The 27,968-nt window shown below is 44.7% G+C and overlaps 1 protein-coding gene and 1 pseudogene across 3 annotated transcripts; both read left to right on the forward strand.

Annotated features, from left to right (window-relative positions):
* LOC129327910 (zinc finger protein 91-like) overlaps positions 1–27,968 on the forward strand; it is a 224,141-nt pseudogene that overhangs the window by 91,533 nt on the left and 104,640 nt on the right.
* LOC129327212 (class I histocompatibility antigen, F10 alpha chain-like) lies at positions 4,857–27,807 on the forward strand. 3 transcript variants are annotated; one of them, XR_008596786.1, is made up of 8 exons: positions 4,857–4,979; positions 8,070–8,280; positions 9,664–9,939; positions 13,463–13,738; positions 14,883–15,167; positions 24,300–24,389; positions 26,218–26,343; positions 27,548–27,805. XR_008596786.1 is itself a non-coding variant. In XM_054975702.1 (7 exons), exons 2-7 carry the CDS (start codon positions 8,214–8,216, stop codon positions 26,247–26,249), a joined length of 1,026 nt encoding a protein of 341 aa, XP_054831677.1. In that variant the 5' UTR covers positions 4,857–4,979; positions 8,070–8,213; the 3' UTR covers positions 26,250–27,035. The 3 variants fall into 3 exon arrangements, 1 of the variants encoding a protein (XP_054831677.1); XR_008596787.1 differs by lacking the exon at positions 9,664–9,939 and having other exon boundaries at positions 27,548–27,807; XM_054975702.1 differs by lacking the exon at positions 27,548–27,805 and having other exon boundaries at positions 26,218–27,035.

The raw sequence follows: 27,968 nt of genomic DNA on the forward strand, positions 1-27,968 counted from the left end.
AAACATGTTTTGCAAAACATGAATTGGCCCAATTCATCATGAAATTTGATTCGTATTTTGATTCGTGCCCATGTCTACTCCTATCCTGTCTAAATCCTGCAAATTCCACATGTCTATTGCTGGGCGTGGGGTGGTGCTAAGCCTTTTCTGGGCAATTGTACTTTCAGATCATAAATAAAGCAAATGTGTGAGAACCAGCGTGGGTTAGAGTGTCCAACTGGGATCTATGAGGCCTAAGTTTGAATCCACACTCTGCCCTGGAAGCTTGCTGGGTGAGCAAGGGCCAGTCACAACAGCTCAGCCTGACCTACCTCACAGGGTCGTTGTGAGCATAAAATGGAAGAGGGGAAAGCATTGAATGTGGCTGTGGGCCCCCATTTTTGGGGGGGAAGGCGAGTTATAAATGAAGTGAACAAATAAGCTGCAAGATCAATGCTAGTCACTTGAGTAAAAAAGCTAAGGCTGTGTCTGATTGGAAGCGGACAATATCTAGCTCCCATCAACAGTATCATCGCCTCTCCACTTACACTGTATCCTGTCTCAAGAACATTTTAGAACAAGAGGCATTTCTGTGTGCCAGCTTTTGAAGTCTTGTTGCAAGAAAGTACATCATCTGCAGGGCCCCTTGTCCCACCTCCACCCAATGGGATTGCATTTTTCGAGAGCCAAAATACACCACCTGCAGATCTCTACCACACCTTTGCCTCTTTGCAGGCACTGAGAGCAGCTGCTTGACTTCTAAAAGCCTTGATCTCTGGCTGACTCTGGTCAGTGTTCACCCAAATTGTGGTCAAATTTGGGCCCAGGGTTTCAGCCAATATGGCTCGTGAGTTCTTTTATTATTTATTTATTTATATCATTTATAGCCCATGTTTCTCAGTGAGACTCAAGGTGGATGACGTAGTATGAGATTACTACAATCAGTATCATGGACATTGCAGTAAACTATGTAATGGGATATAAATGCTAATTTGCAAACATATAACTCCAACAAAAATCCAATACAGAGTAGAAGAAATGCTGAAACAGAGGATAAGTAATTCTAAGACCAACATATAAAACTTCACTATGTATTAAACCTCACCACTATGTGGCTGTACATACTACCTGTTGTCTTAAATAGGTGCTCCGATGAGCTACCTGTGCTTCATGTGGTCTAACGTCAGCCCTAGAATTGCTCAGGTTCTGTTTCAGCATCTCTTCAACTCCTTATTGGATTCTCTTACTAATGCTATGTCTTTGTTAACTTGTGTTTATTTGCCCTATGGCATTGTTTACGGAAATATCCTTGAAATTGGCTGTACTGGTCTCACACTGTGTAATCTGCCTTGAGTCTCAGGGAGAAAGGTGGACTATAAAAGACATTAAATAAACAAACAACATAAAACTACCCAGTAGGATCATACTTAAAGCAACAGATAGTACATAAGACAGCAGAGAGTACACAGTAGTGAAAAAACACAGAGATTGCATTTCGGGTATATTCACTACCTCAAGCCGAATTCCAGTGTATCTCAGGGTAGGGAACCCCTTTCCATGTGTTTTTGGATAGGCACAAGCTCTCATAGCCAGTTTGCACACTCAAAGCCTACACCTTGTTGGAAGTAGCAATGTCTGGTGTACTGCAGTAGCAAGAAGGAAGAAGAGCCTTCTGTGCAGGGGGCAGCAAGGATCACTTAGTTAGGACAGTGAGAGCAGCACCTCTCTTGATTCTTGGGGGTCATTTCCTTGTCTTGTCTCCTATTTGGCTAAACAGGGCAATATCCGGCTTCTTCTCTCTCCTGCCACTCTTCTTATCTCTCTGCAAGATGTAGTCAGATAGCAAGGAACCTATCTCTTCTCTTTACTATCAAGTAATTGACATTGACAGAGAGGTGGTGGAGAGGCATCTGGCTGCACTGGATGAATACAAATCCCCTGGGCCGGATGGGGTGCACCCAAGAGTGCTGAAAGAACTTTCCAGAGATCTTTCAGAACCCCTGTCCATCATCTTCAAGGCCTCCTGGAGGACTGGGGATGTGCCACAAGATTGGAGAAGAGCGAATGTTATCCCAACCTTTAAGAAAGGGAGGAAGGATGACCTGGGAAACTACAGGCCGGTCAGTCTGACTTCTGTTGCTGGGAAGATATTAGAACAGATTTTAAAGGGATCAATCGGTAAGCATCTGAAGGACCGCTCAGTGATCCGGGGAAGTCAGCATGGTTTTGTTCCTAACAGATCTTGCCAGACCAACCTGGTTTCCTTCTTTGATCGAGTGACCAGCTTACTGGATCGGGGGAACTCTGTTGATGTGATTTATCTGGATTTCAGTAAAGCTTTTGATAAGGTCCTCCATGACATTCTGATGGGCAAACTGGAAGACTGTGGAGTAGACTATAGGACAGTTCGGTGGATAGGGAACTGGTTAGAGGATCGCACTCAAAGAGTGGTGGTCAACAGCGTTTCATCAGATTGGAGGGAGGTGTCCAGTGGGGTGCCGCAGGGCTCGGTTTTGGGCCCGGTACTTTTCAATATTTTTATCAATGATCTGGATGAATGAGTGGAAGGGCTGCTCATTCAATCTGCTGGTGATACCAAACTGGGAGTGGTAGCAAACACCCAAGAAGATAGAATTAAAATTCAACAAGACCTGAATACTCTGGAGAAGTGGGCAGCTGTGAATAGGATGCAATTCAACAAAGACAAGTGCACACTATTACATCTGGGCCACAAAAATGAGAAGCACAAATACTGGATGGGGGATACACTTCTGAGCAGTAGTATATGTGAAAGGGATCTTGGGGAAAGAGTGGACTTTAAACTGAATATGAGCAGTGTGATGCGGTGGCAAAAAAAGGCTAATTCAATCCTGGGTTGTATCAAAGGGGCCATAGCATCGAAATCGCAGGAGGTCATAGCCCCTCTCTATACTGCCTTGGTCAGGCCACACCTGGAGTATTGTGTGCAGTTCTGGAGGCCTCACTTCAAAAAGGATGTGGACAAAATCGAGAGGGTGCAGAGGAGAGCGACGAGGATGATCAGGGGTCTAGATACTGAGCCCTACAAGGAAAGGCTGAGGGCCTTGGGAATGTTTAGTTTGGAGAAGAGGAGGTTGAGAGGGGACATGATTGCTCTCTTTAAATATTTGAAAGGCTGTCATTTGGAGGAGGGCAAAGAGCTGTTCCAGTTGGCAGCAGAGGGTAGGACGCGAAGCAATGGGCTAAAACTACATGCACAAAGGTACTGGCTGGATATTAGGAAAAACCTTTTCACGGTCAGAGTAGTTCAAAGGTGGAATCAGCTGCCTAGGGAGGTGGTGAGCTCCCCCTCACTGGCAGTTTTCAAGAAGAGGCTGGATGAATACTTGTCAGAGATGCTTTAGGCTGATCCTGCACTGGGCAAGGGGTTGGACTAGATGGTCTGTATGGCCCCTTCCAACTCTATAATTCTATGATTCTAAGTATGTATTTTCCTCAAATAAACTTTTTGCCTCTTTAATCAGCACAGCGTAACTTCACTGCTCTTTTTGCACTCCCCTAACACACCCTTCTGCAGGAGGTGGAATGGTTGTGTTTAAATTCCCCCACCCCATCTGACCAATTCCCATATATTATTTGGTGGAAGGACGTGCGGTGATCTTAGAAAAAGGGGGGAGTGTCTATCTTCCCCAGAAAATTTAACAAGGCTTCCCTGGATCACTCTGTTCTGGAAAAAAACATTTGGGAGGGGGGGAATACAAAATAGCCTTTCGAGATCAATTCATTGCTTATTAGATGTCTCATCTTAGTGGTTACATCGCTTTACACTGTGTGATCTGCCTGGTGTCTCAGTAAGAACGGCAGACTATAAAGGACATAAACAACATAAAAAATAAGTAGATTTTCTGGAGTAGGTGCCTGGGTACTTTTTAATTACAGAAATTTCAGCAGAAAAAGGGTGTACTTGTTCAGATGAAAATATCCTAAAAGAGGAAAGTTGTGGACTAATTTGTCCGTGCACGGGGTGGGGAGAAGGCCGCCAGGGAGGCATTTCATCCTGGAACGCTGTTTAAGTTGGCAGAACAGTTTTGCAGATATTAAAACCAAATAAGGGTTGGGGAACGGGGGAGGAGTGGCTTGGCCTGGCTTGATCGTTTGATGCTTAAGATCAGCGCACTGACTTCCGAGCAAGCAACTGCCATGCTGTCCTTTCTGGGAAATCAGACCAGAAATGCTTCAGGGAAGCCCATTAAGAAGAAATCCCTCCCAGATGGAGGAATTCTTGCAACCTGCCGGCACTCAGTGGAGGTTCTAATTTGAAAGGGGCGGGGCGCTAAAGAATACAATTGTTTTCAAAGCAATTAGTTTGAGCTGCTTCTGTTGCATTTTGGCCGCACATCACAGGCCAGTCACGCCCCTTTTTCCAGCTTTTGGCTGGGCGGGAGGGGATCGGGACCCCGCTAGGACAGCCAGCGATGACACCGGGGAGGGGCCGCTGCAAAGAACGGCCTACACAAATTGCACACCCCCTTCCCCAGGAAAACTTCGGCTTGGGGCTATTTCGGTCCGCCCTCCGCTGTCTTGAGCCCCCGCAGGTACCGCCCAGCTCGATTACAACAGGCCGGGGGCGCCGCCGGGGGAGGCGAAGCGGTTTGAATGCCGATCGGCCAATAGGAAAAAAGGCTCTCCGCGGTTGCCGGGCAGATCTCGCCCGGGTCAAAGAAAGTTTAGGCGCTGCGAGACTGGCGAACCGAGATCTGCCTGGCAACCGCTGCCGCAATCGGAGTTTCTTTTTTTCTGATTGGCTAATAAGTCACCCTCATTTCCAGTTATGGTGTGCCTGTGCAGATAAGGCAGGGGGGGAGGGGAGCTGGGGGAAGGGGGGGCTGCTTGTAGAGCCGAGTTATTTTGTAGCAACGCAATACAACAGGATTGCCGCGGAGCCTTAAAGGCCAACAACTTTTATTCCAGTCGGCGGGAGCTTCAGGGGGTCGCGGCTCGCTCCGTCCGCTGCAAACTTGGTGAGGAATTTGGGGGCGAGGGAGGCAAATATTCTTCTTTAGTTGCTGGATGCGGAGTGGGGGGGGGGTGCTGAGTGGTTCTGCATTGCAGAGAAGATCTCCCAGTTCAAGGACCCCTTTGGAGAAATTTTTTAAATCTGCTGGCCTGAGCAGCGGGATGGAAGTGTAAGAAGAGAACTGAAACCGGAGAGTCAGAAAGAGAGAGAGAGGGCAGGGATCTGGCACGCTCCTCTGATGTCAGATTGCTAATCCCAGGGATTTCCCCTCTGTGACGCCTCCTCTTCCCGTTTGTCACTCTCCCGTCGTCTCCCTGCTCCGTCTTGGCACCCCGGAAGTAGGGGATCCCTGCGAGGGGAGGATCTCCCACGAAGCCGCAGGCCGAGGAGTCCCCATCCAAGACGGCAATCTTGAAAATAAACCAAGGCAGATAATAACCGGCAATTAAAGTTAATGGGAGAAAACGTTCAAATAACCTGATGCACTCTAAACAAATTCAGTCAAGGGAAGCAGCCCTCATTTATAGAACTGAAGAAGAAATTCTTTACAGAATCAGGATAGTTTACAAGAAAACAAACGCTTGTGTCAATAGACTTCTCCAGAACTAGAAATCATTTCTAAAAGCCTACAAGTCTTTTAAAGTGCAAAAGAATGATAGTTAGCACTTTGGTTGTTGTAGATTTTCCGGGCTGTATTGCCGTGGTCTTGGCATTGTAGTTCTTGACGTTTTGCCAGCAGCTGTGGCTGGCATCTTCAGAGGTGTAGCACCAAAAGACAGAGATCTCTCAGTGTCACCAAAGATCTCTGTCTTTTGGTGCTACACCTCTGAAGATGCCAGCCACAGCTGCTGGCAAAACGTCAGGAACTACAATGCCAAGACCACGGCAATACAGCCCGGAAAATCTACAACAACTACTGTTCTCCAGCCGTGAAAACCTTCGACAGTTAGCACTTTCTTTGGCACCTGTTGTCATCTTTTTGTAAGACCAGAAGGGTGGGATTGTAGGTTGATAAGGGGGTGCTAAGGAGACAAGGCTGTAGCCCCCTCCTTTCCTGCTATCTTTATTTTCCTTGCAATTTCTAGCAGAGAAAGAAAGTAGGGTGAGAGGGTGCAGGGAGTAGAGCAGGCATGACTCATTTTTTAACATGGCCTAGCCAAGCAATTAAACTTACAGAGGACTAGAAGTTAAAACTATTCCCTTGAAAGAAAATCCCCTAACAGTCCTACCCCGCCGTCCACTGGCATCCTTAGACTAGATTATTAAAGCTCAGCCACCCTGCCCTGTGAATCGGAAGGATGTTATTGTAGGGTGTAAGGTGGGCTGCCTTCATATGTTTTACTGATATTTATATGACTGTTTTAAATTTAACTATTTTAATTGTTTTAATCGCTTACTTGTTTTATCGTGTATATATATATATCCATATGTTGTGAATCCACTCTGAGCCTGCATGTGGGGAGACTACAAATAAGATATATAGAGAGTGGTCAAGTGGTTTGGCTGCGAATCAGTACTCTACAGGTTTGACTCCCATGACTGCCATGAGCTCAGTAGGTGGCTTGGGTAAGCCACTCCTCTCAGCCCCAACTCCCCAGCTGTATTGTGGGGATAATAATAACACTAACATGTTCACCACTCTGAGTGAGGCACTAATCTGCCTAGAAGAGCGGTATATAACAACAACAACATTCGATTTATATACTGCCCTTCAGGATGACTTAACACCCACTCAGAGCAGTTTACAAAGTATGTCACTATTATCGCCACAACAAAACACCCTGTGAGGTGGGTAGGGTGAGAGAGCTCCAGAGAGCGGTGACTAGCCCAAGGTCACCCAGCTGGCTTCAAGTGGAGGAGTGGGGAATCAAACCTGGTTCTCCAGATTACAGTCCTGCGCTCTTAACCACTACACCAAACTGGCACTGTCATTGTTGTCATTATTAAATTAGATAGATAGATCTTCTCATCTTTGCCATCCTTAGGGTTGCCAGCTCCAAGTTGGGAAATTCCTGGAGATCTGGGGGGTTAGACCTGGAGAAAGTGGAGTTTGGGGAGGGAAAGGACGTTGGCATGGCATAATTCCGTAGAGTACACACACACACACACCCCAAGTCGCCATTTTCTCCAGATGAACTGATCTCTGTGGCCTGGAGACTAGTTGTAATTCCGGGAGATCTCCAGCCACTACTTGGAGGCTGGCAACCCTAGCTATCCTGTTGTCAGGCTTCGCCAATGGGGCATCAGAGACTGAGGGGGACTTGCCCTTTTCCTCCAGGCCAGCCAAAGGTGCGCCTCAGAAATGGGGAGGAGGGGTTATGCAGCACCCTCTTTCTACCCAGAGCAGTCTGATACCCTTCTCAGCCCAAGAGGTGGTCTGGCTTCTCCCAGCACCCTGGAATGGCCCCCTCCTTTAATGGGGCCTTCCTGGGTGGGTCCCTGCCCCTCCCATCCTTTCCCTGGGGTTTGGTCCTCCCCCCGGGAATGCTTGATGGGGTCGGAGACCCATCCCCAGGCCCTGTTTCCACCCTCCCTCAACCTTTCAAGGCCTGCCTGTAGGGCGGGGAGGGCTGGCCCTCTCCATACCCCATGGTTTGGTTTTCCTCCACTTTATGAATGTTATGAACTTTTCTGTGACTGGGCTGTTGCTGTATAGAAGCTTTAATAGTTCTATGTACCTAGTAATTCAAATTATAAAAATAATGTGCGTAGAACTATTATCTCCTCTGGACTCAGTGAAGAAAGGTGTCTTTAGATGTTTTAAATAAATGTTGGTGCTCTCTCCCCTCCTCCCCTGCCCTGAGCAACTAGCATCCAGAAGTACATTTAGCTGTAATTTAGCTGGAGATTTAATTTAGCTTATGGTTAATACATCTCTCCATGAACTTTTAAGCCTTCCATGCCAGAGGCCACCTGCACATCCTGTGGCAGTGAGTTCCACATGATAATTACTCTTTGAGTGAAAACTACTTCCTTTTGCCTTTCTGAACCTATGGCTCATCAACTTATTTGGGTGTCCCCAGGATCGGGGGGGGGGAGTTCTCCGTCCATTTTCTTTGCACCAGACCCTGAATAATTCTGTAAATTCCCACAGGTGCCAGTTCTCCTTTCTGGACCCCCTAAGGAGTAGCTCTTTGGTTTCAGCCTCTAGAAGAACCAGCAAGAGAGATCCGGTGTCATTCCACAGCAAGCCAATTGCAGCCACAGCCGTGGAGGGATGTTTGCAATCCAGATATAAATGGATCTGCATTGGTGGCACCGTTTGTTCCTGGTAGCAGCTGCTTTGCTTCTGCAGGGCTGCTCTGGTGAGTATCTGGAAGGGGCTACACTCCCTCCTTTCCAGGGGAAGCGGATCAGGGTTTGTACCCGGCCCAGTTGCTTGTGGAGTGTTTGTGCAATACAGTGACAGAAGTTTGATTTGGGGTGCTACATTCAGATGAGGCTGAAGTTGTTTCTGGATGGCACAGATTTCTTTCTAGCACAGGCTAGACTCTCCTCTTCCTGTCACATGACTCTGATCTTCTGTGACTTCCTGCCATGTGCCTGCCGTTCTATGGGTCCCCCTGCTGCTGCCTACGCTTCAGGGGCCAACCTGGCTCTGGAAAGGGCAAAGATGGCTGCTCTGAAATTGGTTTTTCAAGATTATGAGGCCCTCGCCTTTCTTCTTCTAGCCAAATACAGTTCCCACAATTAGAGGAATCCGCTTTGTTTCTTAGTACTTGACGGCCAGTGAGCAAAATGTTGGAGAAAAACAAACTTCTCTCTTGCAAATCCCCAAACACAAACTGCTGTGGAGAATGCAAGAGCGCAGCCTCTCCAAAGCCCAGAATCTAAAATGAGAGGCAGACAGATGATTATTTATAACAACAATGACAACTGCGCTTATACACCGCTCTTCTAGACAGATTAGTGCCTCACCCACAGTGGTGAACAAGTTAGTGTTGTTGTTATCCCTACAATGCAGCTGGGGAGCTTGGGCTGAGAGGAGTGGCTTCCCCAAGGCCACCTACTGAGCTCTGGGCAGGAGTGGGTTTGAACCAGTAGAGTGCTGATTCGCAGCCAAACCACTTAACCGCTGTGCTACAGCAGCTCTCTGTTGAAATCCCATTCAGCCCATTCCGCAGGCCACTGAAGAACCCCTGTGCCCCCTGAAGAGCACTCCAAAACCTGTAGAGACGGGAGCATTCAAGGCGACCTGAATTATTTACGTATTTACTTATTGAGAAGAGAGGGTATGACCCAAAGGTTGGTTTGGGAGTTTTAGACGTGTTCACTTCAGTTCCTTGCTGAGACTTGTTGTACCTTTCTGTGTTGAAAAGGGAATTGGGAACCCATCTCAGCCTTCGTTCTGAGAGAGATTTTCCTGGCGGTAGGAAGTGGTCTGTGGTCAAGCCACTGGTGGTCCTTCCTCAACTTTTGTACTGCATGGCAGGGGCAACCCGAAAGGCATTGAGGGGAGGGGGTAATTCCCCAAGGGATGTGCTTCATTTGCTTAACTGACAAGCAATTTGTGCAGCGTGCAAATCGGGCAGTCGGATGAGGAGGCCTAGCTTGGATTTCTTTTACAATCTGCTGGTAGTGTTTTAAGGTGGGGGAAGGGAACTTCTTCCTGTCTGCGTCAAGGGGGCAGAGGGGTGGTTTTGGGGGTGTGGCGGCAGGCCCCCTAACTGCCTGAGTGCTTCTTCCAGGTGCCTCTTGGCACTCCTTGCGCTATTTCTACACAACGATATGGGATCCTGTCCGGGATGTGTCTGATTTCGTTGCTGTGACATATGTGGATGACCTGCTCAGTGGTCACTATAACAGCACCATGAAGAGGGCGGTGCCTCGGGTGTCCTGGATAAGGAGGTTGGAGGAGGTCGACTCCCACTTCTTGGACCGGTACACCAACTTAGCCATGCTTGATGAGCTGAGGCAGAAAAGGTACCTGAAGGACCAACCGCATCTCTACAATCAGAGCAGAGGTAGGGGGGAAAGTGCGTTGTTCTGGATGACTCTGGTTAGGAGTGTGCGCTTAAAAAAAACACTACGAGTCTAGTTAGCGTCCCTTTGTCAGATCGTTCAGCACCTCGGCACCATCTTTGCTTTGTTAACGGGTATAGTACCCAAGAAATACTGTTGAAGAATCTTTGTTTCCATTTTATCCTTTATTTCAGCATAACTCTATGCATATCCCTGGTTAACTGGCACTTTGAAATTGCAGTTTTTGCACGAGAAGAATATTCTGTACCTCCTGATTAATCCGTCCCTTGCTCCGAAATCAGAACTCCTTTCTGTGCTGGAGCCTTTTTGGACAATTCAGGCCCTGCAAGGTCCATAGTTATAGGGGGGGGGCTGTAGGGGGCACCCCCACCTGAGAATTATCATACACTCCCTCTCTGAATTCCCAGGTTTCACCTTCTGTAAACGTTAGTCTCTTTGTGGAGAATATAAAGGAAAACGTAGACAGAGTTTTAGCCCAAAGTGCCCCAGCAGGAATAGGGGAGGGGAAGCTGCAAGATAGCAGGAGCTGAGTCAGTTAACCCCTTCCTGACCCAATTCATTCTCTCCTATTCTGTCTCCTAACCTTTTCTCCCTGGGCCTTTGGCTTCTTTGTTCCTCTCCTCTTCAGTGTCTGCAGTGGTAAGTGAAATCTCTGGGCAGAAAATTGGAGTGGGATCTATACGATTTGAGGGCTGCCTCCTCTGTTCATGCTGGAAAATTTGTCTCATGAGTAGGGGAGGGGCACAGGAGGTAGGGTTGCCAACCTCCAGCTGGGGCCTGAAGTTCTCCTGGAATTACAACTGATCTCCGACTTGCAGAGATCCATTCCCCAGGAGAAATGGCTACTGTGGAGGGCTGACTATGGCACCCTTCCCCCAGGAACAACCCCCCCAACATTTCAGACATTTCCCAAGCCAGAGTTGGTAACTGCAGAAGCAAAAAAATTAAAGCCCGGTTTGACTTGGCCTCGTCTGTGTTTTTAATCCATTACACAGACCCAAAAGGACTTGTGGAAGGTATCTTTACCTAACTTTATGTGCCTCCTTGTATTCAGCTTAATGCTTCAATGGATCAGAACATGTCACGAGCTGAATGCCTGTTATTTCTCTGCCGCTTCTCAGCAGCTTCTAAATCTCCCCACAGTAACTGACTTTTAACTGTCACTCCCCCAGCATTCTGCCAGCTCTCATTGGCTGCCTCCCAGCAGAGGCAGAGCTGGAATTATTCTGGTCCCTCACAGCATTTATTTCTTAAAGCTACAGGCACACTTTTTAATTTAATTATTTAATTTATTTGATTTTTACCCGCCCTCCTCATAAGTGGGCTCAGAGCTGATTACAACAATATAGTAACAATAAAACAATTTAAAATACAATGCATAGAAGTAAATAAGTCACATTATCAAGTTAAAACCAGGTTACCCAAGATGGATAACAGTGTTCACAATACACCCCATTACTCAACATGTTACAGGGCAGGGCAGGCAGATGATATACGATGCTAATAACAGGTATACCACAGATCACAGAAGGGAGGAGTGCAGTCGGACAGTTTTCCCAATCCTTAGTCACAACCATAGGCCTGGCAGAATGTCTCCATCTTACAGGTCCTGTGGAACTGTAACAAGTTCTGCAGGGCCCTAGTTTTGACAGAAAGGGACTTCTGCCAGGTTAGTGCTGAAAAGACCCTGGCTGTGGTCAAAGCTAGGCGAACATCCCTGGGGCCAGGGACCACCAGAAGGTGTTTGTCAGCAGAACGAAGTGCCGTCTGGGGAACATATGGCGAGAGACGGTTTTCCCTTATAGACAGGTAGCTGTTAGGAAAAGGTTTTTGGTTTGCTTCTTTGCAATCTCTCATTTCTTGTAAGAGTTGTTTAATTTGGCTTATGTTATCTCTGTAAAAACCCTTTTTGTTTTAAGAGGTCTTATTCCTCCCTTGTGATTCTGTGTGCTGTGTTGGATCTGGACCTTAGTATGCAATGGTTAAAGGTGCCCAAATAGTACCCCGCTGTACATATGTTTGTTCCAGAGTGGCAAGAGCACACTTTTGTTTATTGCAAGGCAAACACAACACTATTGCCAGTTTGTTACCCGAATTGCTATACACATGAAGGTTTTCTTTGGTGGGCAGCCCAGAGCCTCCATTGCTCTGAGGGAGGTAAGCAGTCATTTTGGAAGCAGGGAGTGTGGAAAAACTGGAATTTTAAAAAAGATTCCCCCCAGGGGGTTTTTTGACAGAAAAATTGGGAAATTTTGGGAAGCACTAAAGTAATTCCTGTGATTTGTGATATTCTGAGAGACAAGGGAGGGACCATGTCTCAGTGGTAGAGCAGGTCCCAGGTTCGATCCATGTGAGCATCTCCAGTTTCGAAGATCGGGTAGGAGGTGATGTGACAGACCTCTGCCTGAGACCCTAGCAAGCGGCTGCCAGTCAGAGAAGTCAGTACTGACTTTGATAGAAGAAGAGTCTGGCTCAGTAGAAGGCAGCTTCATATGTTCATGTGCTTTTTAAGATAAGGTTTTACTCCCTCACAATTTGTGGTAGGGTATGAGCCTTCGTGAGTCACACAGCTCACTTCTTCAGACTCACGAAAGCTCATACCCTACCACAGGGGTCATTTCGTAGAAAAAGAACTGGAGGGACTCATTAGCATAACTCATTAGCATAACTCATTAGCTTGTGCCACGCCTCTTACCATCACTGGAAGTGTGTCATTAGTATAACTGATTTGCATATGCCACACCCCCTGACATCACCTATTTTGGCTGTTTTGGACTCAATCCTGGTCATTCAGGGCCAAAATTGGGCCCCGAATGGCAAAAAGGGGCTGAAAATGGCTGAAAAGGGGCCCAAAATGGTCAGAATTGGGCCGCTGATGAGTGGGAGAGAGATCCATCACCTGTCAGAGGCCCGATCCAGGCCGTTTCGGCCCCAATCCAGGCCAAAACAGGCCCAAAATGGCTGAGAATCAGGTGGGCGGGGCCACCTGACATGTGACCTCTTTGGGGAACTACCGGAACTGCGTTCCTGTGCATTCCCCCTCAAAATGAGCCCTGCCCTACCACAAATTTTGTTAGTCTTATAGGTGTTCCTGGACTCTTTTCTACAGCTACAGACAGACTGACACGGCTACCCATCTTGATTTATCCCTCAAAATGTATAGCATGACAAAATTGCGTAATACAATTCACAGGGTTGGATAATGATATTTTTATGCATACTGTTGGCATGTGCAACAATAGGATATGTTATCGAGGATATGTTTATGGTTTAAAAGAGAAAAAATGGGCAAAAATTATGCTATAATACAGTTGAAAAATTAGTAAAGAGATCAGCATTATGAAGTTTTTAACTTTTCTAATTTGAGAGGAGGTGTGATGGGGGGAGAGAAGCTCAATGATCCTCCAAAAATCAGAACAAAGATAAGGCAGTGGTTGGAGGGGAGGGTGTATGGGTCACCCCTTGCTCCAGTTCTGGTGTCCCCTCTGTCGGGGTCTCTTTCAGGGTTGCTCGTCTGGCAGCGCATGATGTCCTGTGAGCTGAGCAAGGACGGGCTCAAAAGAGGGTTCAACCAGTATGGCTTCAACGGGGAGGACTTCCTCAGCTTCGACAAGGAGACCCTCACCTGGACGGCAGCCATGTGGCCGGCTCAGGTGACCAAGAGGGAGTGGGACGCTGATGTGGCAGATTCTAAATCCCTCAAGAGCTACCTGGAGGAGGAGTGCATTAATTGGCTGCAGATGGTCCTGGAATACGGGAAGGAGTTTCTGCTGTGGAGAGGTGAGCATAGCCAAAGCCCGCAATCAGTTCACACTCTCGCCCCTGCCTGCATGAATGTCTAAGATTAATCTGCATGTGGTATAGAAGGAGAGGGTAGAATTGTGTGCGGTACCATATCATACTACAGGTGTGTGGAAGTGTTGTGATTTGAATGCTTCTACCCAAATTAAAAATTCTCTAAAAGTACAGCAGAGGAAGGCATGGCCGACAGCCTTTCTCCCAGATATGCTGACTTTGTAGTTGTAGGAAGGCCTTTCTCTGTTAAAGCGTTCAAAAATGGTATATACCCACCTGTATTCCAAACCGGTACAGTCCCTGCTACCTTCTTGCATATCTACCCCTTAATTCATTCTCCTGTATGGATATATCCAGCGAGAGAGCAAGACCAAAGCAATTGTATGGCAAAGATTCTCATGCACTGGAAGTTATTTTGCTTTATTAGGAAAAAAAATCCCACTGGGTCTGCATGTGGATAGGTTCCTTCTGCCCCAAACTGTTCCTCCCATCATCAAGACCAGCCACATAAGGTCTCCCGGCTTCTTTACTGCATGAAAACGATTCCCTTGTTTACCTGCCCAATCAGACACTTCTCTTCTGTAGGGAAGCAATGTAATAGTTGGAAGAGGAAAGGGCAGCCTCCAATGTATTGAGGTGGGGAACTTGCAAGTATTTGATGCTTGAGGCTTCTCGGGGGTTGTTGCTTCTGTTTAAATAATTTTGGTGTCAGAATACATGGAGAATATTTTTTTTCCCTGGGTAATATTCAGCGCTGTTTTAAAAAGAAAGGATTGATGGGCAAGATCTCTCTCAGCACGGGTGGGCAATTTTTTCACCGAAGAAGAACCAGCATGTAAAAGTATGTGCCTCTGAGCATGTGCAGTCTAGAATAGCAAAAAAATGGGAGCAACCATTGGCTCACCTCACTGAGTCAACTCCTGTTTGTGACCCTTGGTTCAGCAGAATCTCTGCTAAAGCCCAGGTGAGATTCACCCCAAATCCTGGAATATCTAACCAGAATGGGATATATTGAGTTTCCAAAACAAGGGGTGGGACTAGATGGCCACAGGGTCCCTTCTTGGCATCAGTCATGTGAGCCAAGAGAAAGATTCTGTCTTAATATGGACAAATGTTGTTGCTTGCTCAGAGCCTCCAGTGGTGACAGTGTCACAGAAGGCGGGCTACGATGGCCTGGAAACCCTCGTCTGTCGTGCCCACGGTTTCCACCCCAAGGAGATTGATGCCACCTGGCGGAAGGACGGGGAGGTCTGGGAGCAGGAGACCTTTCGTGGGGGTGTCGTCCCCAACTCGGACGGGACTTACCACACCTGGCTGAGCATCAAGATCCACCCTGAGGACAAGTTCCGCTATCGGTGCCGTGTGGGACATGACAGCTTGCCAGAGCCTTTGGACTTGGGTTTGGAGAAGCCTGGTGAGAGACAGATAGGGGTAGGGGGAAGAAAGTTTGGGGGTGGCAACTCCTAGGAGGTGAACTTCCACCCAGGAAGGATGAATGAGAACTCCAAGAAGTGACCCTTCCCAATACTAATTTAAAGTTAGTATTATCTGTTTGTATCCTAAGTATCTCATCGTTATTCCTTAGATTAATTGCTCATGATTTAATCATTCTAATAAATAGTAACAAAGAGCCGGCACGTTAATGATACCCAGTTGCAGAACTTAGCCCGTTTTTCAGGATTCAAGTGCAGTAGCATCTTAAAGACCAACAAGATTTCCAGGATATAAGCTTTTGAGAGTCACAGCTCCCTTTGTCAGATAAAAATAGGAATGGAGCCCTTATATATTAGTCAGAAGGCGGAAGGGGTGTTGCAAAGAAGAGAGTCAAAGTGCAAATTTATAATGCAAAATGTAATCCGATAGAGCAGGGGAGCAATGCTTAGGAGAATTAGCATCTGTAGTGAGATAAGAATCCGATGTCCCTATTGTGTGTGTGTGTGTGCCCATTGTTCTGAATTTGTGAATGAACTCACATGTTGTCAATGCCCCTTGAATCTTCTCTCCCCCCCGCCCCTGAAACTCTACTTGATCCTATCAAAATCTGTTTGTGAATCAAGGAACATAAAAGTATTTCTTATTTTAAATTCTGAGCATAATCTGTAGGAATATATTTTTCCTATATTTTATTTTGACTTGCAAGATTTGAGTCCAGGAGCAGCTTAGAGTATAAACTTAGGGTATAGATTTCCAGGGTATAAACTTTCAAGAGTCTAAGCTCCCCTTACCAGATACAAGTAGAAGTGGAGATTGCTGAGCTCTTATATCTCATGCAGGAGGTGAGACGGATGTAGCAAGAAAGGATATCAAGATGCAAAGGTATAATGCATCTATGATTTATAAATCTAGTTTGGTCCTGGTTTAGAAATAGCTTTGTTCACCCTTCATGTACTTATTATCAGGGCTTTTTTTCAGGGGGAGCGTGGGGGAATGGTGTTCCGGAACCTCTTGAAAATGGTCACATGGCTGGTGGCCCCACCCCCTGATCTCCAGACAGAGGGGAGTTTAGATTGCAGCTTGGAGGGCAATCTAAACTCCCCCCTGTCTGGAGATCAGGGGGTGGGGCCACCAGCCTTGTGACCATTTTCTCCGAGGGCAATCCACTGAGTTCTACCACCTCTTTTCCCAGAAAAAAAGCCCTGCTTATTATCATCTGCATTTTAAATTCATGATTCAATAAAGAGATTGGGCTATATTCGCCTAAATCGCAAGGATTTTCCCCATCTTTCAATATGACTAATATTGTAGCTTACTCCTATGACAGAGGAATATGATGGGTTTTAATAAACTCAGCAGTTGGTGGATTTTTAATATTTCAAGCAATGTTTTACACTCCCATTAAGTCCTAGTACCCTTTTTGTGGCCTTTAATAACCTACGTTAAGGTATTCCTCTGTAAAAGGGGATTCTAAATCTGTTGCTGTTGCTTATAGAAATGTTGTCTTGGGCAAAAATTGCTGAATGGCTTGATAGTTTGGATCATCAGAATGATACATCATAATATTCTTTTTTTTTTTTTTTTGAAAAATTTTTTATTGGGTTAGAGCATTATTATTTTTACATTACATTCAATTTTCCCCTAATTTTTCGTTTCTAACCCCCTCCCTTTCCCCCCCTTTTGTTGACTTCCAACAGCTTTCCCACCCTCTGTCCCTTTTCCCTTACTTCTATAAAATTCATCTGTCTAAAACAAATATACATTCTCCATTATATTAAGCAGTACATCTTTAACTCCTTTACTTATTATACACCCAAACCGTACGTCTTTAGATAACCAATTTATCCCATTTTCCAGTTTTGAATATTTCTATATATCATAAACCTATACATCGTAAACCATAAAAATTTCCCACATTTAAATCAAACAATTTGATTTATTCTCTATATATTACTCATTTCATCTTTTTATGGTAATTCTATCTAACTTATCACATATTCAATCAATTTAACTCTTCTATGCATTCAGTTTGGTGCATATAAATCTTATCAGAGAAAGAAAATATTGTTAGTTACTCAATCCTCATGTTTAAACCTTATCCTTAATTATTCTCTATCAGTATTCTATCACTTAATCTTTACATATCTATATATATCTCGATCAATTAATCTAACTGCTTATAAATTCACATTTCTCTTCCTCCCCCGGTAAAGTCACCCCTCTCTTTTATATTTTTATTATACTTCAGTAGTTCTCAAACTGCCACAGTTTTCCTCCCACCTCCCATTTCTTCTCCAGATATTGTTTCAGCTTCTCCCAGTCTGTGTTAAACTGCCCTGAGTCCAGATCTCTCAGTTTTCTTGTCATCTTATCCATTTCAGCCATGTACAGCAATTTGTAGATCCAATCTTCAATAGTTGGCACTTCTTGTACTTTCCATTTCTGCGCATACAAAAGTCTAGCTGCTGCAGTCATATAAAATATCATCGTCCTATGATGGGCTGGAATTCCCTCCATTCCCAAGTTTAGCAGCAGGAGTTCTGGGTTCTTATTTATTTGAAACTGTAAAATTTCACTCATTTCTCTTATTATTTCCCCCCAGAACTGCCTAGCTACCTCACACGACCACCACATATGATAGAGGGAGCCCTCATGTTTCTTACATTTCCAGCATTTGTTAGATGTATTCAAATTCCCTAGCGCAATCTTCTTTGGTGTCATGTACCAACGATAGATCATTTTGAAAATGTTCTCTTTAATATTAATACATGTCGTTGTCTTCATTGTAGTTTTCCACAAGTATTCCCATGCCTCCATTGTTATTTCTTTATTAAAGTTTATAGCCCATTTCACCATCTGTGTTTTAACTATCTCATCCTCAGTGTACCATTTCAACAGTACTTGATATACCTTGGATATTCTTTTCTTGTCTTCTTTAAGAAGGGTCTGCTCTAGTTCCGAGTTCTCTGTTCGTATGCCCCCTTTTGCAAAGTCCGAGTTGTATAAGTCTCTAATCTGTCTATACTGAAACCAATCATAATTAGGTGATAGTTCCTCTTGCGTCTTTATTCTAAGTTTAGATACTTCAATCTTAGTTATTTCTTTGTACGTTAAACATTGTTGTTCATTATCCACAGCTCTCGGATCTATCACCTCATATGGGACCACCCACAAGGGGGTTCCTTCTTGTAGGTAAGTTCTGTACTTCTTCCAGATTGTATATAGACTTCTCCTTACAAAATGATGCAGGAACATCGAGTTGACCTTTACTTTGTCATGCCATAGGTATGCGTGCCATCCAAAAATTTTTTTATATCCCTCTAGGGCTAATAGTTTCTTATTCTTTAATGTCATCCAGTCTTTTAGCCAAACTAGGCAGATTGCATCATGGTAAAGTCTCAGATTGGGCAGTTGCATTCCGCCTCTCTCCTTTGCATCTTGTAGAACTTTTACTTTCACTCGAGGCTTCTTGCCTGCCCAAACAAAATCTGATATTTTCCTCTGCCATTTTTCAAATTGTTTAGAGTCTCTGATGATTGGTATTGTCTGTAACAAAAACATTACTCTTGGTAACACGTTCATCTTAACTGCTGCAATCCTGCCCAACCATGACAAATTCAGTCTATTCCACTTGATCAAGTCTCTCTCTATCTGAGTCCATAATTTTTCATAATTATTCTTGAACAAATCTATATTTTTTGCAGTCAGCTCAACTCCCAAATATTTCACTTTACTAGTTACTTCACAGTCCGTTGTTTCCATTAACAATTGTTGTTTCTGCTTAGTCATGTTTTTACATAGTATCTTTGACTTCTTTTTGTTAATGAAGAAACCTGCCAAATCACCAAACTCCTTGATCTTATCTATCACTTTTGGCATGTTCTCCAATGGATCTTCTACAATTAACATTATGTCATCTGCAAATGCTCTAACCTTGTATGAATAGTCCTTTATTTTTATTCCTTGTATTTCCTCATCTTGTCGTATTTGTATCATCAGAATCTCCAATACTAAAATGAACAACAATGGAGATAACGGGCAACCTTGTCTTGTTCCTTTACTAATCGTCAATTTCTTGGTCAATTCATCATTCACTACAATTGCTGCAGTCTGGTCTCTATAAATTTCTTTAATTGCTCTGATGAATCTTTCTCCCAATTGTAGCTTTTCCATAGTGGCAAACAAAAAGTCCCAGTTTAAATTGTCAAACGCTTTTTCAGCGTCTACAAAGAAGAAACCAACCTCTTTATCACAACGCTTGTCATAGTATTCAATAGCATTGATCACTGTCCTTAAATTGTCTCTTATTTGTCTGTCCGGCAAAAAGCCTGCTTGTTCTTCCTCTATGACTTCCGAGAGCCACCCCTTCAGTCTCTCCGCCAATATCTTCGCAAAAATTTTGTAATCATTGTTAAGTAATGATATAGGCCTGTAATTTTTCACGTTAGTCAGATCTTGGCCCTCTTTTGGGATCAATGATATATTCGCTTCGCTCCAAGTGTCTGGAATTCTTTGATCCCTGAAAACTCCGTTCATCACCTCTTTTAGGAATGGTGCCAGTTCGTTGGCCATTGTCTTATAAAATTTAGCCGTAAGTCCATCTGGCCCTGGCGCCTTTCCTAGATTTGCGGATTGTATTGCCTTACTTATTTCTTCATCAGTTACTTCACTGTTCAACTTGTTTCTCCAAGCTTCCGAAATCTCTGGAAGTTTAGTTTTCTCCAAATATGATGCTATTGATTCTTTGGTTACTTCTTTTTTATTATACAGCTTCGCATAGAATTTATAGAAGGCTCTACTAATGGTAGTCTGCTCCAGGTACGTTTTATTTTCTTCACAGATTTTATTTATTGTTTTCTTTTCCCTTTTCTTCTTCAATTGCCATGCCAAATATTTCCCAGGTTTATTAGCACCCTCAAAAGCTTTTTGATTCAGTCTTTTAAGGTTCCACTCCAATTCTTTATTACTCATTACTGTTAACTGCTCTTGAAGAATTTTGATTTCCTGATGTATTTTCTTTTTCCCTGGTCTCTTTTTTAACTGTGCTTCTTTGGCCTTTATTTTCTCCTCAATCTCTTGTCTCTTCTCCTCTTTCTTTTTCCTTGCTCTGCCATTTAAGTCCATTAGTATGCCCCTTACAACCGCCTTGTACGCGTCCCAAACTTTACTGGTTGGTACTTCTTTATTCACGTTGTATTGTATAAAAAACTTAGTCTCTCTTCTCAATGTTTCCATATTCTCACTTTCCTGTAACAAGTCCTCATTTATTCTCCAGGCTTTCCTTTTTCTCCTTTTTCCAAATTTCCACATAATTGGGTTGTGATCTGAGCCTACCATCGGCATTATTTCTACCTCCTTAGTCCATAACGCTAAGTCCTTTGAGGCCCAGATCATATCAATTCTTGATAATGTAAAATGCCTTGCAGAATAAAAAGTAAACTGTCTGGTTTTAGGATATTCTCTCCTCCATACGTCTTCGAGAGTCTCTTGTTGAATCAACTCAAAAAAAAGCTTTGGCAATAGTCCTCTTTTCTTTTGTGCTTTTGTAGTCTTTTTGTCTAGTTCCAAATCTGTCACTCCATTGAAATCTCCAGCAAGAATTATCTGGTCATATACAAGATCGTCTAGGTGCTTCCTTAAGTCCTCAAAGAAGCTTTCCTTTGCACCGTTAGGTGCATAAAGTCCGACTACCAACACTCTCTTTAAGTTCCAATTACATTCCACTGCTACAAATCTAGCTTCCACATCTCTCATAACAAGTTTTGGCTGCAGCTCCTCTTTTATATACAACACCACTCCTCTTTTTTTCTTGTTGGAAGCCGCTACAAATTCTTTGCCCAATTTTCCAGATTTTAAATATTTTACATCCTGTTTTCTAATATGGGTCTCCTGCAAACAAACAATATCACATTTTTGTTTTAATAGCCAATGAAAAATATTTTTTCTCTTATTCGGTGAGTTTAGTCCATTTACATTCCAAGATAATACTTTACACTCCATATTCATGGTTTTGTTGGTAAGTCTTTTTCATTGTCCTTGATAAATCTCTCCATCTCCCGCTCAGATCTGATGCGTTTTTTTGCCCCTCCAAACTCAAAGGACACTCCTTCCGGTAACTCCCATCTGTATCTGATATTCATGTCCTTCAAAGTCTGAATTAGCACTCTATATTTTTTCCTGTCCAATAACACCGATCTGGGCAGTTCCTTCATTATAATAATCGTCTTGCCATCAATCTCCAATGGATCTTGAAATTGTTTTGTCACAATCCTCTCTTTCATATTTCTAGTTGTAAACTGCACAATCACATCCCTTGGTAGTTTCCTCTGGGTTGCAATTCTCGAGTTCACACGATACGCCACATCTAGGATAGCCACAATTTCCTCCTCCTCCTTCCCCAGGTAATCAGCCAACACCTCAGTCATCTGTTCTTGCGCTGACTTCCCTTCCACTTCTGGCAGACCACGAAAACGAAGCTGCTTCTCCATGTGTTTAGTTTCTGCAACTGACATCCTCCCCTTCACCAGCCTCATCTCTGTTTGTTGCGTGTCTATTAAATTCTCCATCGCGTCTTCTACTGTTTTAACTCTCTGCTGCGTTCCTTGTAATTCACTGCTAATCGTTTCCACGCCTTTTTTCACTTCTGACAGCTCCGACTTTACTGTCTGTGTAACTTCCTTGACCTCTTTAATAAGCTCCAATTTCGTGTCCTTAAGTTCTTTCATCATGTCTATAAGTTTTTTGTCCAAATTTTCTATTGCCGATTGCCACTCTTTTTTCGACATCGTGGGGCTTGCTTTAGCTCGCTCCCACGAATCTGCTCTCTTCCTCAGCTCCGTGGCGTATAATTAAACTTTTTCCTTTTTTTTAAATGTCCCAATCTTTGCCAAAATTAATTTTTTATATCCAAAATGTCGGGCGTCTTTTCTCTATGGTTTCTCTATGTTATTGTAATCCAAGATGGCCTACTTCCTCTTCCGCTGAAGCCACGACCCTTCCACTTTCAAAGATGGCGATTCCCCACTTCCTGTCCTTTGGCAAGGGCCGCTTCCCTCCAGCCACTCTATTGTTGTTACGCACTTCCTGTCTCCCGTCTTCCCACAGCAGGTCTCGCGATGGTGTCTTTTTCCCACAGCTCCAAAACCACAGGTATTCAAAACAATAGTCCGATTTTTGTAATAACTTCTTTAAACTTAGTCTCTTTTAAAATACAACTCCTGCCGAGTCTTCACCTCCTTTTCACTAGTCTGTTGCAGTTTAAAAATCTACTTTCTTTCCTCTCTGTTTTTGTCAATCTGTCCCGTTTCAAGAGATAGCGATCTTTACCTTCTCTTCAACTTTCTCGGGTTGTAATCGCTGTTTCGATCTTAAATTCTCCTCTCGACTTCCCTCCCCGATCGAAGCTTGGGTATGTAGGTCTTATGCCAGCCGAATTGGCCCCAAAATTGCCGCAGAGATTGTAGCCGACCCGTCGCAAGGTGGGACCTCAAGGATCGGGGGGGAGACTCCTTGTGTAGAGCCCCCCCTCGTCCGAGATCTAGCTCACCCTAGGGTCTTGAGCGTTCTTTGCCTGCTCCCCGCCTGAGAGCAGTCGGCCGCGGGTTATTTTCACCCCTCCGGCCGGTTAAAACGGCAATCCGGTCAGCTCCACAAATGGAGCTGCGTTAGACCTCCATGAATCCCAAACCGGAAGCCACATCATAATATTCTTTTAAATGTTTCACTGTGTCAGCTGATCTTATGATCTGTTTATTTGTATCATATATAGTATATTTGGGGGCATATTATAAGATTCTAGACAGGACTTTTAGCAGCTTATTACTGATTTCAAAATTCTATTGTTTTAGCATCACCTGTCATACTTTGTAAGAGCCCCGTGGTGCAGAGTGGTAAGCTGCAGTACTGCAGCCCAAGCTCTGCTCACGACCTGAGTTCGATCCTGGCGAAAGCCGGGTTCAGGTAGCCAGCTCAGGGTTGACTCAGCCTTCCATCCTTCCGGGGTTGGTAAAATGAGTACCCAGTTTCCTGGGGGTAAAGTGTAGATGACTGGGGAAGGCAATGGCAAGCCACCCCGTAAAAAGTCTGCCAAGAAAACGTCATGATGTGACATCCCCCCATGGGTCAGTAATGAGTTGGTACTTGCACAAGGGGAAACCTTTACCTTTTACCTGTCATACTTTGTAAACTGCTCTGGTGGGTGTCAAGTTGTCCCGAAGGGCGGTATATAAATCGAATGTTGTTGTTATCTCTATTCTCCAAAAAGCACTGTAGGGCTGCCAGGTTCCCCAACAAATGTCGGAAGGTCAGGCGGATGGAAGGGTACTTACCATAGTTTCATCTCGCATGCATGCGAGGCACTCTTCCACTCCCACCTGCCATGCAATGATGTGACTTCCGGAACTGATGTCATTGTGCCGAGGGTGGGAGCATGAGTGCATTTCATGCCAGGGCCAATTCGTTATGAACCAGTCCAAAGTGTAACATTTGGGGCTGATTCTGAAAGAATCGGCCCTTTTGTGATGCCATTGCTTCCATTATAACTGGAAGTTGTCATGCAGAAACGGGCAGCACGGAGCCATTTGCCTGGGGTGCCTGTCAATAGTGGGTGGCTTGCCTCCTTCTACCAGTTGCTAGTGATTGGCAGGCAGAGAAATCGCTGGGAGCTTGGCTGCCACCAGCATGTACCTGCCAGACCTACAGCACTGGGAGTCCGGAATTCACACAGCAACATTTCTTTGTCTTGACTCTTTAGTCATTGCGTTTTAGCAGTTCACCAGATAGCTCTACAGCATTTTTTACCTCTGCATTTACATCACTAGAAATCTATTATCATTTAACAAAATACTGCTATGCCCATCAAGCCCCATCTTTTTGCACACATTTATTAAAGCAATCTCCATTTGTAAGTTCACTTCCAAGCTCCACGTTGGGCTCTATTTTTATAACCTCTTTCTGCTAGGAACAAAACTCGCAAGACAGATGTAAGTTAAGAAATTTCTTTCAGTCAAAACCTCTACTATTCAAACCAACGCAACAAGATTTGTATAACTAAACACTAAGTGTGACATAGACCGAAAATGTTACAGTCATTTTGTCCTTTCTCCTGTCTCAGCATTCTCCATGGTGGGGCTCATTGTGGGAGTCCTCTTTGTCGTTGTGGTTGTGGCTGGCCTCCTTGCGGCCGGGATCGTCTACTACGTCCGTGAGTAACCTGTAAATACTTCTCATTTGTCTCGTTTTGTGAGAGACCTTTATGGAGAACATGCTGAAGTCACCTCCAAATCTGGCAAAACCCACCATTGCACTCCTTCCCCAAAATGGGAATTTGGGCAGCAGCTATTTGTGGTCTTTGAGACTCTACATGAGAAATCTGACATATAAAGAACACGTGTGGGGAGATGCAATGTTAGCCGGGAAGGATAGTTTAAAAAGACAGAGCCGGCGGCAGGGCAAAAGCTGTGAAATGCCAGAAGGGAAACTTCAGCCCATTATAACCTCTGCAGGTCCAAGCCCGGCTCTGGAAGGCAGCTCCGTTCCTTTCTGCCCTCTGGTTGCAATTCCACACAGTTTTAGACTGAAGAGGTGAAATTGACAGAGCCTTTGGGGAGGCGATGAAATTAACAAACCCTCTAAGGAGCGATCTCCGTGGGCTCTGTCTTTTAAAACTATGCTTCCTGGCTAACATTGCATCTCTCTACACTTGACGAACACGCCGAGGTGTTTCCTGTAGAGAGACTCTTTGAAGCAGACCTTATCATGAACCTTGACAACCCGGGGCCTTTTCTGCACACTTGATATAATCCCGTTTTTCTTAACAGTCAGTCCACATGTATTGGAATTGATTGGGGTATGGTTCTTCCTCACATATGTCCTCCCTCTTCATTTTTGCTGTTGTGGAGTTGGTTTATTTTCTTCCACATATGGCTTAAATAATCGAGATTTTTTTAAAGAGGGTGCTATTATCATCAGTGGTGTCACAGCACACAAACACTTCTAATTTTTTTGCACACGGTTATATTGATATTAGGGCTGAATATTTTAAAAAAGGTTAAAAATGAACACACTGCCTGTGTTTGCATGGGGAAGCCTAAAAAGGGAGCAGCTCTACTAGTCCCGAAATCCCCCCTTTGTGGCCCTAACTGGAGTTCCCTGCCTGGGCTGACCCAGAGCGAGGAGGCAGAGGCCAGCAACGGCAAGGCTAACTGACCTCTGTGGGGACAGAGCCCAGAGCGGAAGCAGCTGTGTCCCTTTCCAGGGAATCGATTTAAATCACAATTTAAATCATTAGTAAGTAAGACTAGATTTAAATCATGGTTTTCTACATAAAGACTCCTCACACTTAGCTTCTTGTGCAGATCTATTCTACTCCCAACTATCTTCTATTCATTGCATTTTTTTGAAACTTAGCATTTAAGAGGTAAGGGGTTGATTCTGTATACAAAGATTTGCAAAGGAACAATGGGATTAAGGTCTTTTTCTCAACTGTGTATGTTTATTTTAGAACCTTTTTGCTGTGAAGAGACGTGATCTCTGCAAACACAAATTCACAGTTTTGAGAACTATAAAACCAAGTATCTGTGATATCTTCTAGACAGAAAAACTGTCCAATAATCTTACAGAATAGAAATAGAAAACCATCCTTAGATAGATTTTTCCTCAAAAAACCTTTTATTAAAAAAAAATCTGATTTTAAATTAAAATAAACCGATGCTTTTAATTTTCTTTTGAGTAGACAAAACTGAAAGCGATGGGCTGACCAGTGGATCAGATGTTGCTCTGACTCTGGCGCATGAATTGAACTTCCTGATGTTTTCCTCCTGGAAGCCCTTGGCCTAGTCAGAGTCCTAGAGTTAGAAACGGCCTTTTAGTTCAGCTGGGAATCCAAAGCCGGAGCATCTGTGAGCAGCGGCAGTCTGTCTTCTTCAGGAAGACCTCCCATGAGAGAGCTGGGGAGGGGGGAGAGACACCCCCAATCAGAGATGTCAAAAACTCTTTCTTTAAAGGAGTTTCTCTGTGATTCTGTCCTTCAGGCCACAGGCAAAGACCACCAAGCGGCTTATGAAGTACCGCCAAGAGAGTGACCGACTCTGTCCCTGGAAGGATCTGTGGATTACGCATTGCTTACCTGTGTATCTGTTACTGGACTGCAAATATTTGTAGGTCACTTTCATGTCTCTGGTAGAATTATTTTCCATTCTGTCGTCGAAGTGCCACTGAAACGTAGCGTTTTCTTGGAGGGAAGGGCTTTTGGAATTGATATGAAACGGAGATTAACCGGCAAGCGAATATTTACAGAGATTAACCTGTGCAAATATTTATGACGATGAGGAAACCAGTGTTACTTTTGGGGGGAAAACACAGCAAGATCAATTTGATCGTCTGAGAACCAAGCCATCAGGCTCTTCCAGGGCTGCACGACTGGCTTGGGAGAAACAAGGCAGACCATAGCCGAGGGGCTCAAGAGCAGTGATGGCAAAGCCTGGCCTACAAGAGCCCCAGAACTAGATGGAAGCACATGGGGGCTCTGGGTGGGGCTCCTTCCTGGAAATAGCAGCACCTGAGAAATTCTAGACCCTCCTCCCGCTGCCCCTTATTTTTCTGCTTCATGTGGAGCCCAGCTTGAGGGGAAGGGCTGCAATTGATACACTATGAAATCAGTCCAAAGAACTGAAGGTGAACCCTTTCACAGCTCTTCCCACAGTGAACTTGGAGGGGTCAGCCCAGAGTTTCCTATCTGTATGTGTGTGACTAGGGAAGCAGCAGGTCTTCTGGGTTCTTGATTGGTGCCCTTGGTCTTCAATGGCTCCTGGGTATACCATGCAGCCAGGCCTCAGGTGGTGTGGATGGGGGGGGGGGTATGCATGGAAAGGGGGGGGGTGATTGGAGTTCCCTCCACACAGTCCTCACAAGCTGCTCCCGCCCCTCTTTCATCACCTTTGCAGTAGAGGACCCATTTGAAAGAGCTTCTAATTCCCTTGGGGCCAACCTGAGGGCTTCCTTGGGTTTACATAAGTGTGGGGTGAATTCGTTCTGCCCCGTCTTTGGTCCCATCTGGTCTCCTTTCTCTGGGATTCAGGATGAAACTTCTCTGCCGGGTCAGACTGAGTGGTGTTCTCATTGGCGCCCGCTTTCCCTTCCACACGTGGCCTAGCTCACTCTGGTTGTCTTTCGGAGGCCTGAAGGGTGTCTCAGCTCTGCACTTGCTCTCTTGTGGCATCATTTGTGGGTGGTTTGAGTTGCAAGGGAGACACAGGTGGGCCTTTGAGTCTCTGTCTGGTTCTCTGATTTTAATGTTGCCTCTCAGCTGTTCCATGAGGTTGGCTTAGCTTTTGTCTCCCTTTTTCACTCTCTCTGTATTAGACGCCACTATGTGAGGAGAGACAAAAGCAGTCTGCCTGCAGCTTCCTATGAATTACCTCCTCAAGAGCTCCAGCCAGCCTTCAGTTTTTTTTCCTGTGCTTCCCAAAGCTGGTTCTGGCCAAGTTCCAGTGTCCATTCTCCAAGAGTGAATGGGGTGGGGGCGGAAATAATATTTCTGATGGGTTTGGGCTGATCTTTCTCCTCCAATGTATTTGTCATCTGTTTGCAACAGAGAAGATCATTTTTAACATTCTGAGGATACAGTTTCTTCTGAGTTCTGGATGTCACCTGCAGTGATTTTTGACATTCTCTGTAGTTCACCTGTTGTTGCATTGACAACCCTGAATAGTAAGCAATATTCATTGGCCTTTTTCAATTTTACATGAAATAGGAAAAGTCTGGATATTGGCTGACTTCTGGA

This window comes from Eublepharis macularius, chromosome 4, assembly GCF_028583425.1.
Source record: "Eublepharis macularius isolate TG4126 chromosome 4, MPM_Emac_v1.0, whole genome shotgun sequence".
Taxonomy (NCBI): Eukaryota; Metazoa; Chordata; class Lepidosauria; order Squamata; family Eublepharidae; genus Eublepharis; species Eublepharis macularius.

Coding starts and splice junctions, on each gene's coding strand:
- LOC129327212 (XM_054975702.1), top strand. CDS start 8,214: ATGGATCTGCATTGGTGGCACCGTTTGTTCCTGGTAGCAGCTGCTTTG. Junction 8,281..9,663: donor GCTTCTGCAGGGCTGCTCTG/GTGAGTATCTGG, acceptor TGCTTCTTCCAG/GTGCCTCTTGGCACTCCTTG. Junction 24,390..26,217: donor CGGGATCGTCTACTACGTCC/GTGAGTAACCTG, acceptor TCTGTCCTTCAG/GCCACAGGCAAAGACCACCA.